The 18,671-nt window shown below is 39.4% G+C and overlaps 1 protein-coding gene across 6 annotated transcripts in view; it reads right to left on the reverse strand.

The window, feature by feature from the left end:
• Nucleotides 1-18,671, reverse strand: part of Crppa (CDP-L-ribitol pyrophosphorylase A) — a 267,060-nt gene that overhangs the window by 125,782 nt on the left and 122,607 nt on the right. For all 6 annotated transcript variants that reach the window (XM_021230698.2, XM_040743231.1, XM_005076215.4 and 3 more), the window contains exons 6-7: nt 15,077-15,171; nt 319-411 (exon numbers count right to left, since the gene is read on the reverse strand). In XM_021230698.2, coding sequence (XP_021086357.1) covers nt 319-411; nt 15,077-15,171 — 188 coding nt within the window. The remainder of the gene's footprint in view (nt 1-318; nt 412-15,076; nt 15,172-18,671) is intronic.

Consider the following 18,671-nt stretch of genomic DNA (forward strand, 5'->3'; position numbering starts at 1 on the left):
ACTTTTTGTTTTGGTTTTTTTGTTTTGTTTTGTTTTGTTTTTTCGAGACAGGGTTTCTCTGTATTGTTTTGGAGGCTATCGGTCCAGCCCAGTTTTGAACTCACAGAGATCCGCCTGCCTCTGCCTCCCAAGTGCTGGGATTAAAGGCGTGCGCCACCACCACCCGGCTGTAAAATACAACTTTTATCACATAGTAAATAAAAGAATTAATTTATAAAAATCTACTGTTGCCCATGTAAGGGTCAAGAAAAGTCCATTCCCTCTGAAATTGTTTGCTCAGGCCTCAAATGCTTCCCATCATTTGTGTTTGGTACTTACATTCACATGGATGAAGCTATAGCACTGGGCCATGAGGAAGTTCTGCGTGTCTCTGCCTGGGAGATCCAGAGGTGTGGATGTGATGTTAATGCACTAGGAGAAAAAGCAAATCAGAAGACACTTGCTATCTGAACACGGACCAACATGAACCCAAGTGGCTTTATGACAAAGCAGCAGATGTGTTAAAAACTCATGGATCCCTACAGCATCTACAGTAATAAAGCCAGGCTAAACTTTATCAGACCACAACAAGAAAGATAATTTAATCCATGAATATTTAATCCACGAACAATAGATACTATTTTAAAAACCAAAATTGTAGGGAACTGTTTCAAACAGGGGGAAGTGCTGGGGACTAAGAACACTAAGGAACAGGAAAGGGGCCTGGTTTATGTTTTCAGAAGCATTTATTGCAGTGGATGTTCAGGGACCAGAACAGAAAGTCTGACTGCGCGGTGGTGGTGGTGGAATTGTAGAGGCTTGTTTAATGTCTTAGTTCAAACAGTAGATTTCACTCCACCTGGAATAACTAAAAGCAGGGAACGCAATAAGAAATTATTTCAGTGATGTCTGTTAAGGAGAAATAAGAACTGCACTTGGGCAGTAATAATCAAAAACCAAAGATTCTGCCAAAAGCCATCTTCCAATAGGGATGGTGGTGCACACCTTTGATCCCAGCACTCAGGCCACAGAAGCTGATGGATCTTAGTGAGCTCCATGCCAACCTTGCCTTCATAGTGAGACTCTGTCTCAACAAACAAACAAATAGTAACCTTAAAATAGACTAGAATAGACAGTACAACAATCATAAAAACATTCCCAAATAAAATATTTCTTAGATCTTGGCATTATCTTGCTTCAAGTATTTCTTTAATTATAAATACAAACTTAGGAATTATTATGTAGGATTCTCTTATAAAAACTGAGTTGTAATATGTTCCAGGGACTTTCATTTCATGGTTCATACCTAGGTGGCATTTATCACACGTTACAATATATATTTATAAAACACGATGCTGTTCCTGACACATGGAACTGTAGCCCCGAGATGCCCTACTCGATAGCTTAAGCCCATATACTGTTAGGAACTATGGGATGATGGAGAGCGGAGGCTTCAAGAGCTAGTTCTGATATATAAATTAGTTCACAGAGAACTCTCAAGATTTAATTCCATTTAAAATATGTCCTGAACTCAAAGTTGAAAGAGAATACTGATTTAAAAAAAAAAAAAGAAAGAAAATGAAAAGGAAAAGGAAAAAAAGAAAAGAAAACAAGGCAAGCCTTCCCTGGTAGCATTTACAATTAACACAATAAGAGAGATCAACTCCGACTGTGCATCAAGCTTCACCAAGAAATCCCATCTTCTGGATGTTATACGGAGACAATATTTCATGGCCTCTAAAGGATCCAAATAATTTCAAAGGCTAATTTGCTCCAGACCATTCCATGAGGTTGGTATAGCAGGCCACTTCGAATGAATGCTATGCGTTTTCTACTGCAGATTCGCTTACTTTTTAGACATTAAGAACAGAGATGTCACTCTCCTGGACATTCCCCAATAATAAAGACATGTCTCCCATGTGCCTGAAGGATGAGCGGATTTGTCAGCATCCATTGCGTATGGTTAGACTTTTCTAATATCAGGATTTTTCCCCTCCCTCCCTCCTGTTGTCCCAGTCCCTCCCTCCAACCTCACCCCCAACCCATCCAGTCCCTTGCCCTTCCCATCCAGAAGCTGACAGAAGAGAATGCACCGGGACCGAAGACTAAGTCCTGAACAGAACACCAATTGTTCAGGCCCCAAGATCAGCGAATAATGAACAGGACCTTGTGACACTGAAAAACTTCTTAAGGCAAAGGACACCATCAAATGAACAAAACAGCATCCCACAGAATGGGAAAGATCTTCACCAACCCCACATCTCACAGAGGGTTAATTTCCAAAATGTATAGAGAACTCAAGAAACTAGATATCAACAAACCAAATAATCCAATTAAAATGTGGGCAACAGAGGAATCTCGAATGGCCAAGAAATGCGTAAAGAAATGCTCAACATCCTTAGCCACCAGAGAAATGCAAATCAAAACAACTCTGAGATTCCATCTTCCTCCTGTCCGGATGTTTATAAAGAGCTCCACTGTCAGGAAACTACTAACCTAACTGCATCTCTCCAGGAGTTGCATTTCAGAGAGCAAGTTCTGCCCTCTGTTCTTGCTACTGAAATGACTGTAAGGAGTAATTATCTTTTCCCAGGGTCTGGAGTCTCAGGTCTTCAACAGGATCAGAGGCACTGTGTGCATGGAAGCAGTATCGCCTCTCATTTGTCAGATCCGAATCCAGACAACCACAGAAACACACCGTACCATGCACAAATCTGGATTCAGAAGAATTGATTTAGTTCAAGAATTCCCTTTTGCACATACATAAGTGAGATCTGTGAGGAAAACTTGAGTTTTTTGTTTCGTTTTGTTTTGTTTTTTTTCTTTTCTCTTTAAATTAGAAACAAGCTTGTTTTAGATGTCAATCCCAGTTCCCTCTCCCTCCCTTCCTCCCCTGCCTTCCACTAACCCCCTATCACATTCCCTTTCTGCTCCCCAGGGAGGGTGGGGCCTTCCATGGGGCATCTACCAAGTCTTTGTAATTAGTTGTGCTCCTAAGCATAGAAAAATAGTTGAGTTTTTTGAGGGCAGAGTTTGGAAGAGTTGAGAAAAGAAATACATTTTTAACCACTAGAAATGCTTAACGAGTTTAAAACTTTGCCGTATATATGAAAGAAGACTAGTCTTAACTCTGGAAAAGTAGCATCCATTTTTAATCATCGAAGAATAACCTCCTAGTATTAGATAAACACCATTCGATGCTGTAACTCCAAGAAAGGCAGCTTGACTGAAAGGCATAAATACATTTCTTGCAAAAGGGTGTAAATCACAAGAAAATTTTAAATTGAAATGAAAGAGCACTACGCAGTATAGCTGAAGCCATTGATGAATTTGAGATAAGTTTAACATGCTAACATGCAGAGAAATCCATTTCCAATGTTTAAGCAAAGATATCACCAATGTGACAGAGACCCTGGACTATTAATGGCAACCTAATAATTTGAAAGTCAGTGTTCATACCTTTCTGTGGAAGAGGCGCAAGCTGGATCATGTTCTACCTATTACAAGGCAACTGCATATTTTACTTATTTTATAAGCAATAATCTGCATCCAAGAGTTTTTAATGCTGCCCTATGTCTTAATTCATTTTCATGCAATTTCATATTGGATTATATTCATCTGTAAGAGTTTTGTGGACTTGCATTTGATTCCTATGTGCATGGTAAATGCACAAGTGTGTCAGTGTGCATACTGCATGTGTTCAGAGGTCAGACAGTCACAGGCATCTGTCCCACCTTCTATTCTGCTGTCTGCTGCTATATACACACAGTAAGGAGGCCAAGAGGCTTCTAAGAAACTCTCCTGTCTCCATCACCTCACAGCAGAAGGCTGGAACTGTGTCAAACTTTCTGTGGGCTCTAACGTTGTAAACTCTGGTCTTCGTGTTCACAAAGCAAGCCCACTGAGCCACATCCATAGCTTTGTTTTATGTTTTTAGGAAAGACCTTGACAGCTGTGTATGCCTTGGGCCTTTTGTTTTGAATTCCAAGAATAACTTGCACAGGAATAAAAGTTTGCATTATGTTTCTTTCCTTCCTAAATGTGTACATGCTAACCGCTCCACCTAAAATCACATTCTCACTCGTTCTCTCGCTCACCCATTCTCTACCAAGCACTGTATTGGCTAAATTCCAGCACTGAGTGGACTTTCATAGGTGTCCTCAGAGATGTGATATTGAAATTCACTTTCCTCCGGTCTTTGTAGCTGATGGACAATCAGACATGGCATGATATTCCTGAATTCTGATTTCATTTGAAACTTGTACTTGAGATTCCTTCAACTCTAAGTGGCCTCTGTGGGAAGTTCAAGTTCAGTAAGTATTCCAAAGTTTTGCTTGCTTTTAGGTTTCCACCAAGGCGCAATTGGAGAAACTCTTCATGTCAGATACTCCTTGGAGAACTGGTGGATTTCCCATTCAAGAGATTTCTTTCCAACTCTCCCCTGGCCTGTGTGCTGTGTGCTGTGTGCTGTGCCCTCAAAGTTTTTACAACAGAGGGAAAGCAATTCACGATGGAAGACACTTCTTTTTATATAAAAATTTATTTTTCATTTTACATATGAACCTCAGTTCTCCCTTCCTCCCCTTCTCACGCCACTGCACCTCCCTCCTTCCCACCCCAGATCCAGTCCTCAGTGGGTAAGGCCTTCCTTGGGATTCAACAAAGTCGAGTAGTTTCTGATGATAAAATACCAAAGACATTCAAATGGGCGTGAAAATTGAGCTAACCTAATAAACATGAGTTCCTGTAACAGGGAATTCAAAGTCCCATTTTATTATATGTAGACATTAGCCATCCAATGTTGTAAAGTGTCTGAAAAATATGTAAAGCTAACAAGCAACCCAAAGCTAATGAAGTCTGCCTTGTCCTGAGTTTGTACTACAGAATGTTACACTGGTTATACTTAGTGGGCAGTGAATCAGTAAAAATGACAAAATGTCCTCTAACTAATAAATTGTGTGCGGCACCCACAATGTGTACATATTTCCTAGAACAATGGTAAAAGATAACATGTTATAAGGTATACACAGTAGTGTGATCTGTTTAGATTTAATAATTTAAGAATTTAGAAGTTGACATAAACAAATGTTCTGTCTTAACTAAAAGCACAGTCATAAAGAATAGGAAATCCTAGCCAGAGATGAATTAGCATAAGGTTCCCTAATTTGACCAGGCAAACATTCAGTGAGGGTGAACTGAATGCTGAGCCAATGCCAGCGAATGAAAGGCTTCTGACTTTGAGAAGCTCATATCATCAAGTTCAGAAGATGACACACCTACAATTCCAAAACTTAAATGGGGTCACTGTCTCCGAGAACCTCACACAAAATGCAGATTGATCACTTTCCTGGATACAGGACTCTGCATTTCTGAAACACTTCCAACTGGTGGTAATATTACCCAGTCTCTGGATCCTGAGTGAAGCACGGGTAGACCCCTTACAAACGTGCAAACCCGAATGGGCTCTTTTCTCTCGTCTATGCAGTCACTGAAATGCACCCACATACAATCCAAAGACCACGTTATCCACACAAAAACCCAAACCACTGCTTTTCTTATCATTTAAAATGAATCACCCATTTCTTTATTAGATCTACCAGCATGGCAAATATGAATGATAAAAGTAAACAATTATTATTCCAACTAATTTCCCTTCTAAATCTTGTCAAATTTACAAATAATTTTATTTGCATGTACAAAGTTTAATTTTTCTAAGGAATAAGGACATAACCTAGCTACATATATAAGTGCCATTTCAATATTTCTCCATAAGTATAACCTAAGATAGATACAACAAACAATTTAAGTTCCGAGCAAAATGTAATAGACTAGAAATTATTATTCAAATGCAACCTGGATCATGCTGTTATTTTTTGTGCACAAGCTAGCTTTTTTAAATATATGTTCTCTTTGATTGAGAAAATAAATTTGTTTTGTTTGGATAAAAATTTCCCATGCCATATAACATTACATTATAAGATATATATTAGTAATCTACTAAATAGGTATTATTTAATGTATAGGCCCAAACTATTTGCAAACATTAAAGACAGATTCTATTTGCAAAAAATATAAAAGCAGAATCCTATGACACACACACTTAAGTATGAATATCTCAGAATACTATATGTATTATGCACAGGTAAGTGTGTGCTCACGTGTGCATGCATATGTATGTGCATAGATGTGAGGTCCAGAGGATAATCTCAGGAATGATTTCCTGGGTACTATCCTCTTTCTAAAAGGCAAAGTCTAAGCAGTCTACACTGATGGTCAGCAAGGCCCAGGGATGGTCCTGTCTCTACCTCTCCAACACTGAGCCTGCAAGCACATATCCCCATCCCCAACTTGATTTACATGGCTTCTGGGAAACCTTAGTGCCTGCAAAGCAAGCCCTTTTTACTGACTGATTTATCTCCCCAGCCCTCAGGGTATTTTTAATGCAGGAATTTTTTTAACAGTGAAGAATGGTAGACTCAATAGAAAATATGAATGTATAATTTGAAGGCCTCACATGCTGCATATGAATCCGTTTCTTCCCCTGACTGCTGGTTCGTTTTCCTGAGCTCATTCCTCCATCACAGCTTCTCTGGTTCTTACAGAAAGCAGACTGCCACCAATTATGTCACTATTACTAACTCACTTCAGCTAATCTCCTGCAGTGCCGTCTTACCCTCCATCCTCTCCTTGTGACCACAGTCCCTTCTCTGGTTATGAAATCAGTTAGAACTTAAGTGTCTTCAGTGTTTTAAAGTCTTCCCAGCTCTTCACGTGTTTGACGGATGCCCAGCGGCGACCTGCTTATCTACAGAAATATATCTGTCTGGCTGATGTCCAGGCAAAGAGATATTCGAGAAGTTTGCTTCAACATAGTTCTATTATCATTAACCACAATAATTTATGTGACTCCCACCATATACACAGAACTGGGTAAGGGACCCGTGAGAAGAGGTGGCAAAGGCACTGGGTATAAATACAGGCAGGAAATACAGAATGACACCACAGTTAGTGAGTCTGTGCAGACGTTTCAGGACTAGAAAACTAAAGCCAATTCCATGGGGACAGCAAGAAGATACAAAGCTCTAAAGCATAAAATCAGCATGCTGGCACAGAGGAAAAGTGAAAACCGCATGACTTGCAGGCACAAGTAAGACAACACGCTGGAACATGAGACCAATATGTCTCTGAGATGCTCACTATAATTTGGTGGGGGTGGCGCTTAAGAGTCCAGCCATAGCCTGGGGACTGTGACTTACAAGTCACTATGGGGGCAGAGTGTCAGTGGACCAAAGAAAAAGCACACGGGCAATTTTCAGGTAACAAAGTGCCACGGACAATTTATTCATAGGTTCAAAGTGGTATTTTGTTTTACTTATTGTAGAACCATCATACCTGGAATCATAATTAAACTAGAGCCACCAGGATGACAGAAAAACCTACATTTTGCACTTTAAAAAAGTAGAACTATACCACAGCCAAACAGTTGAAATACATTTCCTAACTCAAGCGTTAGATGAAGCAACAATCAATACAAACGATAATTTTTAAGTCATGTGCCTCTAACTGGATCACAACAATCAGTTGAGATAGTAAAGTTACAGTAAGCACTAAAACTGCATCTTGATTTAAAGAGCACAACTTCTCAGTACATGCCCAGGCACTAAAATGAACTAAAACCAGGCAGGGTTATACAGGGGGTAATCCTGCAAGTCAAAGGCTAAGAAGTAGGCTTGCAAGTCTGAGGAAAGTATGTGCTATGTAAAGAGTTCTACTGAGATACAAGTCAAGCTGTAGGTCAAGAAAGTGAAAGGAAGGGGTTGGGTGAGAGGGTTCTGTGGGTAATGTGCTTGCCACACAAGCATGAGAAAGAGCCTCAGTGCAGATCCGCAGCACACACACAGAGACAGCTAGACTACATGTAATCCCATCACCAGGGGAGCAGGAAGAGAGGAGTCCTTGGCGCTTGCTGGCTTGCCGGTCTAGTTCATTCAGTGAGCTCCAGGTTCCGTGAAGGACACTACCTCCAGAATTAGGGTGAGACATTGAGGAAGATTCCCAGAATCAATTTCCGGCCTTCGCACACATGAGACTGCATGAATATCCGCACACACAGAGGACAATATATATAAAAGAAGGAAGGTTAGAGGAGGGAGGGGGAAATCAAAAGTAGACTGGGGACTGGTGGGAATGGGAACAGGAGGGATTAGGTGGGGGTGAGGGACAGAGGGAGAAAGCACCAGGAAAGATGATTGAAATGGGGGTGCATTTCAGGGACAAGATAGAAACCTAATGTAACGGAAACTCCTTGGAATCTACAAGGACCCTGGTAATGGGGCATATGGAACATGAACTGCGAAACTTCTGAGCCAGGTCCTCTGCATATAAGTTACGGTTGTGTGACGTGTGACAAAAAACAGTGAGAGCAGCAGGGGGCTTTCTCTGGCTCTTCTGCCTGCTCTTGGGACCTTTTCCTCTGGCCAGGTTGCCTTGTGCAGCCTTGATAAGAGGGTACGTGCTTAGCTTATTGTAACTTGCTATGTCATGTTCGGTAGCTATCCTTGGGAGGCCCTTGGTTTTCTGAAGGAAACAGAAGAGTAGTGGATCCAAGGGAGAAGAAATTGAGAGAGGAAGGATTGCAGAGAGAGGAGGGTAGAGAAACTGCCAGCAGGATGTAAAGTATGATGGAGGAATACATAAATTATAAATAGGTAAGTTTAAAAGTTAACAATTAAATAAAGCAAAGAGCTGGTTTTACAAGTAAGAGGGTTGTTTTGTTTCTGCAGTGTAGGGTACCGAATTCCATACTTTTGCAAGCTAAGCTAGCAATAGAGCACTGTGTTATGACATGAATCTAAGAGAACAATTTTTATAATGTCCAATATGGAATTTTCTACAAGGACTACTTCCTGTATGTGTAAAATCAATTTACTGAATTAGAAGACCTGATTTCATGAAAATAATAACAGCACTGAGTGGTAACTCTGGCTACTGTGCTGCTCTATTGTTCTGAATACCCAGTGTTACATTGTCAGCACTTATGAGCATTGACATCAATCCTGTACAAAGACAGAGAGAACATTTTTATAAATGATCTTCCTAAAAGAGCAAGGGTAGTATGTGAGCAGGCTTCCAGGGAGGAAAGGGGAGGGAGTAATTTGCAACTATATTATAATCCCAAAAAGTTATTCAAAAAGAATATAAATTTATCACATAAAATAATAAAATTGCCAGCAACTGGGAGGCAGGCGTATCTCTGTGAGTTCAAGACCAGCCTGTTCTACAAGAGCGAGTTCCAGGACAGCCTCCAAAGCCACAGAGAAACCCTGTCTCAAAGCAACCAATATATGTATGTATACATGTATGCATGTATGTATGTATGTATGTATGTATGTATGTGTGTGTGTATGTATAATCTGGAAAAAACAAAGATGTTTTTAAAACAGAAAAACATAGTAAGTGATGTTAAGGGATTACCCTAACTCTCTCATTAATAATGTTCTAACACCATGACAACCAATAATAACAATAAACAAGTTTCATTAAATATAGTATGAATGCAATTGATAGTAACATTACATACCTATATCCCACTACATTAGGACTTTCTTTTACCCTGTAGTACTTATTTGAAAATCTGGCTAATGTCCAAGTAAGCCTAATGTATTTAGCAGAATGGTCTGCAGGTAGTTTCTTGTCTAGCACACTATACAAACATGCACACACACATACACACACTTGCATACATATACTCCATGTCCTGAATGAGTCCCTGCACCTGTTCAAAGTGGACCCAGAAGAACAACTAACTTTAGAGAGTCTTTCACTATGAACTGTGTTCAGCATCTGTAGTTACTTGAAAACAAAAAATGGCCCCCATGTCCTATGTTAGAGGACCTGTATCATTATTGGGTGAGCTCTGAGGTTTCCTATGCTCAAGCAACACACAGTGTGACACACAATTTACTTCCTGTTGCCTGTTGATCAGATATGAACTCTAAGATCCCTCTCCAGCACCGTGTCTGCCTGCATGCTGCCATGCTTCCCTTTGTTGTAATAATGGACTAAACCTCTGAAACTGTAAGCCAGCCCCAATTAAATGTTTTCCTTTATTAGAGTTGCCATGGTCATGGTGTCTCCTCACAGCAATAGAAACCGTAAGTAAGATAGCATCCAAAAACAAATGTCTATTATCGGCAGATAAAAATGTTTCTGTGAGTATCAAAATAACCATAAAATAACTTTATCTTTGATAAATGGATCTGAAATTGCTCTACTTCATTCCTGCTTTTCTTCTTGCTCCTTGTGCTAATCTTGATGCTTTATTTGCTTAGTGCCACACACTGAGTTTTGTAAGGACTGTAACAAAAGATGCAGATCTACACATTGTGACAGAGGGTGCAGTTCTACACACTAACAAAATGCAAAGCTCTGCACGCTGTAACAGAAGGTACAGATCTGCACAACCTTCAGGCCATCAGGAAAAATAAATCAGGCATTAGAGAAATACTCCAACAAAACCAGGCCCTGCATTATACCCAGAAAACAAATGATTTTCAGTTAAACATAGCTTGTCATTTGTGGTTATAGAAAACAATAATTAAATTCTGTGCTCTGAGAAACAGGAAATGGTGAATGAGCCAAAGACATAAAAGCTTGAACAGTGCCTGATCGTTTAGGGTGTAGGTCAGCATTCCTTATGACAGTCATCTCTTTTGTTACAGGAATGCAAATTGAACTGAATGTACTTATGTGTTTCAGGGACAATGTGAAATAAAAAAAAAAAAAGAATCTAAACCCCACAGATTTTCCTGTGTGAAGCAAGTGAGAAGCATCCAGCATGGACATTCTGTGAAGACGACTGGACAGACTTCTCCAGCTCAGTTCCTGCTCACATTATTTTTCTGTGAAGGGAAATACAGTCAAGGCAGCAGGGGAAGTAAACAGATCACAGCCTGCAAGGCTGGCAGGGAGAGCAGGAAAGTGAGCACAGCCTACACTGCTGTCTCTGGCTCTGTCCCTACCTCTGCCCTCATCTCCCTCTGCTCCATCTCCATTGGGGCCATTTGACCCTGTTTCATTCTCCTTGCATGAGACTCTTCACGTTCACAACACGGATCCTGTAGGTTTGACCTTTCACCAATAACTCCTGATTCCCTGTTAGGTTTAAGTAAATTGCTTATCTGATGAGAGAGTGCACTTAGTGACTTTCACTCCTAAAAATGTCTTCCATGATTCTCTTAACTAAGCAGAGATTATTTTTGTTCTCACATAAAGGACCCTGATGGTTCAGATCCATGGGAACTAACAAAGTCTTCCTCCAAGGAAGGCTCAGGGAGTGGTAAAACCTTCCTCTGGTCCAAGCATGACAATTTACAAAAGATTGGCAGGAGTATACAAAAACTAGCAACTGTAGCTTCCTTCTCTTGGGTGGCTACAACTTGAGACTGCTTCCTTACGGATACTCCCTAACTCCTCCTTTGGGTGTTGAACACAATAAACATGCTGAGGTTCCAAGCTGTTGTGCATAGTTTGTACTGATCCATCAGAGAGAGCACAGCCCACCCGATCCAAGACTTCCTGTACCTTTATCTGCTTTATCACCCTATATTGATTTCCAGAACCAACCCATTCAGGACATGGCTGCATCCTTTCAGGTTTGTATTTACCATTAAGTACTGTTATTATTATCCAATTTGACAGCAAGCTCATTAAGAGTCATACCTGCTTGGCCAATGGTTGAATTGGAATGGGCATTGACTATCTTGTAATTCAATCAATTAAGTAATTAATGAAAGACTAATCATATCTCTTACTCACACATCCCTCACTAGTTTTAGAACAGTATACATATTTTCAACATTTTCTGAGAGCTAGAAATAAATGACTGAGGACTGGTATTAGCGAATTTCCTTCTGACTGGGAGACGATACCTGAGAAAAACCTTAAGGGTGCAGGATTTATTTTGGCTCATATGTCAAGGTACACTGGGAATGGCAATGGGGGAAACATGATGGCAAAACAGGTCCGGCTGGCTAAACAGTCTCAGCAGTCAGGAAGCCATAAGTAGTACTAACTAAAAACTCTCTGAGCCACCTACTCCCCCTAGATTCTCAAAACAATGATACAACCTAGGAAGCAAGTATTCAAAGATATGAGAATGTAGAGACCACGTCATTCAAACCATAATATTCCCTCTTTGCCCCCAATACATTCATGGCCAAGTCATTATTAACAAATGCATTAAGTACAACTTCAAATTCCTCAACAGTTTCGAAAGTCCAAAGTCTCTTTGGAGATTAAGGACTGTCCACACTTTTCCCTTCATTTTCTTTCACTTCCGGGGGGGGGGGACATCTTAAGCTGCTTACAGAATTCTAGGCTTCACTAGGCCACAGATCCACATGCTTTCAGATCCTTCCTGAAGTCCAGTGGCAAAAGCCTACAGGTTCCTCCTGTGTAGCTATCAACACAGCAGCAAACCCACAACGCAGTGCTACTTTCTTGTATTAGAACAGAATAGCGGACATAAGCAACCTTAGAAGGGAGGGGTTGGTTTCGTCCCCTGTCTGAGAGTTAGAGTCTACCCCAGCTGAGGGCACAGCCGAGTGTAGGACAGCTCCTATTTGCAGTAGCAGAAACTCCATGCTGCTTGCTTCATCTCTATCAATCAAAAAACAGAGCATAGACCAAAGTGCAGTCAGACTATGACTCTCAACCCTGTGATGGGTAACCTACTTGCTACCAGACCTCACCTCTTACATGTTCCACAGACTTTTAAAACAACCACCAGCAGGCTACCAAGTTTCAAATATATCAACCGAGTGGGGGCCTTTCACATTCAGACAAACACACAGGCCCCACGTATCAATATCTACCTCCCTAATGCTTCTCTCGAAAGCTCTTTCTCTGAAATTCAAGGCCCAGAAAAAAGTAAATCAAATGATGACAGTGAGACTGATACTGAAGTCCTACAATTTTAGCATCGATGACATGTGCATTCACATGAGTGTGGGGTAGGAAAAGTGTCTCTCAACAACTGGCTTCTCCATTTAACTTACAGTCACCTCGTGCATGAATTTGGGGGTTTTCCATTATGTTACAGTTAGACATTTGGGTCATCCCAAATGTATGTTGCAAAATTCTTCCCAGGCAATTAGCATAAGCATACCCAATCTCTTCAGTTTCAATGGGAAACATTTTTCCTATTGACATCACTGAAACAATCGCCCCATTGTGTGAGGAATAGCTCCACACCCACAGCGATGTGCCCTGCAGATCAGTGTGTGACTTCATCATTTTATATGCTCTTTTCAAAGAGAGACAAAAGCAACATGGGGTAAAAAGTCACAATATTCACCATTTTGTGCTTTTCTATAAATTATGGACTGAAAAATACAATGCCACAAGATAAATCAGCTTTCATAATGCAAGAGAAGGATACATAAAACCAGATAAATCCCTTTGCAGTGGCTTCTTTCAGACATAACTATAATCCAGTCAAACTTTAAAATGTCATACTGATTTTATCTTTCATTTCTGCTTGAGAAATATTAATTAACAGAAAGCAATTAACATCAACTAACACCTACATTCATGAGCTAATCACATGGCATTGCACAAATGAAAAGCCAGAAAAGGTCTTTAATTGTACAATAAAGGAGGAAATCACTGGGTCATTTTGAAGAAAAGCATATATAGTGCTGTTCTGATGTACAGAGAACTACACGGAGTTGTTAAGCTCCAACTTTTAAAGAAGAAAACACCCTGGTGAGTATCCATAGTTTAATAACTAGCAAAGCTAGAAGCCAGAAAGCTCAGCAAGAATGATAGCTCCTTCCAACATTTACCAAGATTCCTTAAGATATCCAAATGCCAGTTGCAGAAAAACTAGGTTGACAACATGAGGAGACATGAAAGGTCTCACTTGCTAGGCTCACTGTAGCTCTCTGTGCACAGAACACTCAACACTGTAGGCTAAAACACCCTAGTGGAGCACTTTCAGCACAGAGGTCTAGACTAATAAAAAGAGTTAGACCATGAATAAATAAAAGGACAGCAAGGATGGAGGTTCCAGAGAACATGGCTTCAGTGTCTCTCATGAAAACAACTCTAGGAGGAACGTTTGCCATTAAGCTGAAAACCATTTGATAAGCCTGAACTTCCGCTTAAAAGTAGACAAAATTACCTGTCTTAAAAAAAGAATTCCAGTAGGACATCAAAGTAATACAAGAAATGAAGGACTAAAAAGCAAAGTGATGTTCCAATAAGTAATGATATACACTGGGAAGACCTATCCACAAAAGATCAAATTAACTTAGTGTTTAATTCGCTAAACAAAACTGTAAGCAATCAGCCTTGGAATACTTAGAAACAACAGGGGGAAAAAAACCCACTCATTGCAGAATTAAAAAGGAAAGTAGAAATTTAACAGATCTTCTTATGCTTGAAAAGAAATACAAAGCAGAAAGTAAGAAGTTCTAAACAAATCAAAACAAAGTAAAAGTAATAATCAAACATGTACATCCATCTGAAGAGAAAAATGAATACTAGAAAATACTAGTATGGATAATACAAGATTAAATAAAAGAGTCAAAATCACAAAATACAAAAGCACTTTATATACGTCAGAATACTTACCAGAAGTAGCTACTATGAACTAATCTTACAAAAAAAAAAAAAACAGTTGGGCCCATGGTTCTCAAACTGTGGGCCACCACCCCGCTGGGGGTCCAATGACCTTTTCATAAGAATCATGTTTCAGATATCCTACATGTCAGATATTCACATTATAATTCTTAACAGTAGCAAAATTACAGTTATGAATTAGCAAGGAGATAATTTTATGGTAGGAAAATAATTGTATGGTTATGAGGGACTGTATTAAAGGGTGACAGCATTAGGAAGGTTGAGAACCATTGCCCAAGAGGAAGGGATGGGAAGGAGCATACACCAAACACAGTGTTGAGAGAATGAAGGACTTTGGGGAAGAGGAAACAGCAACATTAGGTTCGAATGGTTTCTGGGCGTTGTCAAGGAAGACACTTTTATACCACAAAAATCTGTGACAGCTAATCCTACTCAGTCTCTGAGTACTTACATTCAATTCATTTCTTAGAGCTTCCTTGAGGAGATACCCCACAGATTCTTCATCTTTTGTGTTCACAACCACACAAATCTCTTGTGAAATTTTCTCTGAAATTAAAAATAGAAAAACTTTTGAAACTTTATCATTCAAAGAAAACATAGAACAAAGCCTTATTATCCAAAAGCTAGTTCTTGCTTGATTCTCATCACCCTTGGGTAAGACTAGGGACAGTCTAGCTCCAGGCTAGGAAGAAGAGCCTGAGTTACACTCTGAGACACGCTTGGTTCTGTATGCCAGACAGGCCCTTGCATCCATACACTAAACACTACGTAGTAAACAACCATCAAGCACATACATGAGAAGTGAGAAATCTTGGTTTACATTTTACAGGGAGAAACCAGAAGTGACAGATGTTTACATAACCACTGCTGTCCTTCCTTGTTCATGAGGAATCTCCCTGATTCTCAGATACTCTCACTTACAGGCAGATACTTCCTAAGTCATACCCAGATTTTCCTTGGTGTGCATTTAGATTATCAATTCAACACAGCTCAGTTCCTGTTTGGATTCTTAACACAGCAAACGAAATGGGTGAACTTTCCTCAAACTTGTTAGCTTATTTCAAGATAGCTTAAAAGTTAAAATGTCAACCGTGTGACATGGTGGCATTCACCTTTGAACATTCTGTGCATTCTCCCAGAAGATATGAAGTCCTTTATAAGTCATCTGAGGTGCTAAAAGAAACATCACCACAGCTGCCAAGTACCAAGTCTTAAACTAGGACAAAAAAAAATCTAATTCAAAATAGTATTTCCCAATCAAAAGTGAATTGGTCAACATTTGATCTTGCTGCATCACACATCAGTGGCTTGGGTAATATGTTTTCTACAAGAATTAATCAATTATTAATCTTTTCAAGCAAAGCTAGAAAGGACAATTAAAATAATATCATCTGTTAATAATACTTCTGTTACTAAGTCCAAGTTTACCAAGAACCCTGTTGTTCACAAAGCTACAGTAATGTAGAGAACATGGTGGCCTTAGAGGAAAGAATTATTATCCGTATGTACAGTGAAGTCAGAGAAGGGGACTGACATTCATAAGATCCCAGGGTTCTTATGAAATCCAGGGTTCCAGTAGAAAATGGACACAAATCCAAATATGCTATATTTACAGACCTATAGGTACCTTAGAGGACCAAAGTGGGGACAGGGGGAAGAACACGGAACACTTAGTGAACCTTCAAACATTTCCATGTTCTCTCAATGTCACTATTGTATTTAATGCCTCAATGTAAGGTATATATTGCTATCTAAGTGTTATAATTCATGTTTTCATTTCAGGATATTTAAATAAAGGTCTTCATAAAGATCGCACCTTCCTAGAGTAATACCACCCTTGTATTAGATGCTGGAAAAAGCTGTTCACACACTCTTTGCTCAGATCCTTCAGTGGAGAAAACTAACCATATGTAAACAAAGTAATTCCAAAGACTGGGATTGACAGAATCCCTCTTCTGAATATGGGTCGGTCACACTAAGCTATCCTACCTTTGCATCACCTCATCTCTCAGGAATCTGTTGGCTTACTTGCTGAGGGTCTGTAATTCCCCAAAGTCTGTAGATACACAACCCTAATAAAATCCAGTGTGATGCAGAATGGAGACAAAGGGGACAGCCTGTACGTGGTGTGGGACATGACCAAGTTATGAAACACAGACGGCTAAGAAAATAGATGATTCTGTAGAACTCACCCTGGAAACGTGAGTAGGTTTTGCTTAGGAGTGGAAGCAAGGAATTTGAAGGAATCCACAGTGATAAAAATGGAAATAAGATTAAAAATAGGTTGAGGTAAGAAAAGGATCCATTTCTTGCCCCCTCTCCCCACTCAGTGTTGTGGGGACCCCTGACAGTGGCACCGGGACCTATCCTGGTACATGAATTGGCTTTTGGGAGCTCATTCCCTATGATGGGATACCTTGCTCAGCCTTGATGCAAGGGGAAAGGGCTTATTCCTGCCTTAGTGTGGTTTGCCAGATTTTGTTGACTCCCCAAGATAGGCCTTATCCCCTTGAGGAGTGGACAGGGGTGGGAAGGAGGAAGGCAAGGGTGGAAAAAGGGGAGGGGATGGAAACCGGGGTTGGAATTAAAATGAAAAATAATTTTTAAATAAAAAAAGTGTGACCAATAGACAGCAGAGATAATAGAAAGTGTTAGACAGGAAAGGCTACGGCAGGATACACATACAGCAAGGCCAAGTCATGAGATTCCCTCCCAAAAGAGTCTGATGACAAGGTAACCATCCTCCAACCAGAGTCTTTTGAAATGAAGTCAACACAATTGATACACATAAACTTAAATATTTACAAGGAAATATGCCTCTGCAGCATCCTTCCAATTGCTTAGAAATATTTCTAAATGTTTCTAATGCACAAAAAGTTGAATGTATGACTACAAAGTAACCTGCCAAAATCAATGTGTCAGCACCACAATCATGTTTGACAAATTGATAAATTACAGATAATTAAGAATTGTTTCAAGTAAAAAAGTAACATTATTCCTTCTTTTATTATATATTCCTATGCAAGTATACCCCCTCTGCTCAAGGTAAATTACTAGTCCCCAAACTGGAAACTTACTACCCAGAAGTCTTCTATCACTTTAAAACATAAGTAGGCTAAATATGAATTTAACTACATTGGTCATTTATCTTAGACTGTATTTCAGCTATTCTAAATGTAGAACTTTTACTAAGGAATCTTTCATTGCCACGTAAATTTTCCAGTCAGTTTCCATAAAATACCAAATCTTTCCATGATCATGATTCAGTCCCCAATTTATTGGTATCTCCCTTAATTATTCCTACCTACCAGTATAAGTTGTTTTAAATTGTTCATTGGCAATACTGCCAATTGACATTCTAATTTTATTTTCTATTTCACTGAAAAATTATTTTTTTATGATCTTAAAGTAGTTTTGTTAGATTTGTTTATAAGCTTTCATAAACACACACACACAAACACAAATATATATGATGGTTAAAGTCTTTTCTCCTTGCCAAATCATAATTGCCTGATAATTTTAAATAGAATTTTATATCCTCACTAAGTCCTGTTGTATTTATAATAAAGAGCTAAATTATTTAGAGGTGAGAGTGTTTTTGTCTACTCTATAGAAAACTGTTTACGAATGACATCATTTCTGTAACTTTTAGAGTTCATGAGTACAGTTGCTGTTCTAAATTATGAGTGTTCGTACGCTCTATTTTGTATTAGTTTAATATGTTATATTTGTCTAAAACTGTGTATCTAAATTCTTATGACTGTTAGCAAAGTGTTCATAATGGCTTCAGTGTTCACAGTAATTTACTGTTCTTTTTCATTTGGTGATAATTACTTAAGCCTTTAGCATTTGTCATGATTACACTTGCCTTGCCAAAGTACTAACCATTGTATTAGCATTTTCCTAGAAAAGCATTTGGCATTCCAGTGCTATGTAGCAATATAAATGCATATGCGTAATCCATCACCCGCTTAGCACACAGTTAGGTGGATGGGGAATGAATGGCTCCTATGGAAATAAGAAAGTAAATGAAGTGAAAAGTTATC

Source organism: Mesocricetus auratus, unplaced genomic scaffold (genome assembly GCF_017639785.1).
Source record: "Mesocricetus auratus isolate SY011 unplaced genomic scaffold, BCM_Maur_2.0 Super-Scaffold_15014, whole genome shotgun sequence".
NCBI lineage: Eukaryota > Metazoa > Chordata > Mammalia > Rodentia > Cricetidae > Mesocricetus > Mesocricetus auratus.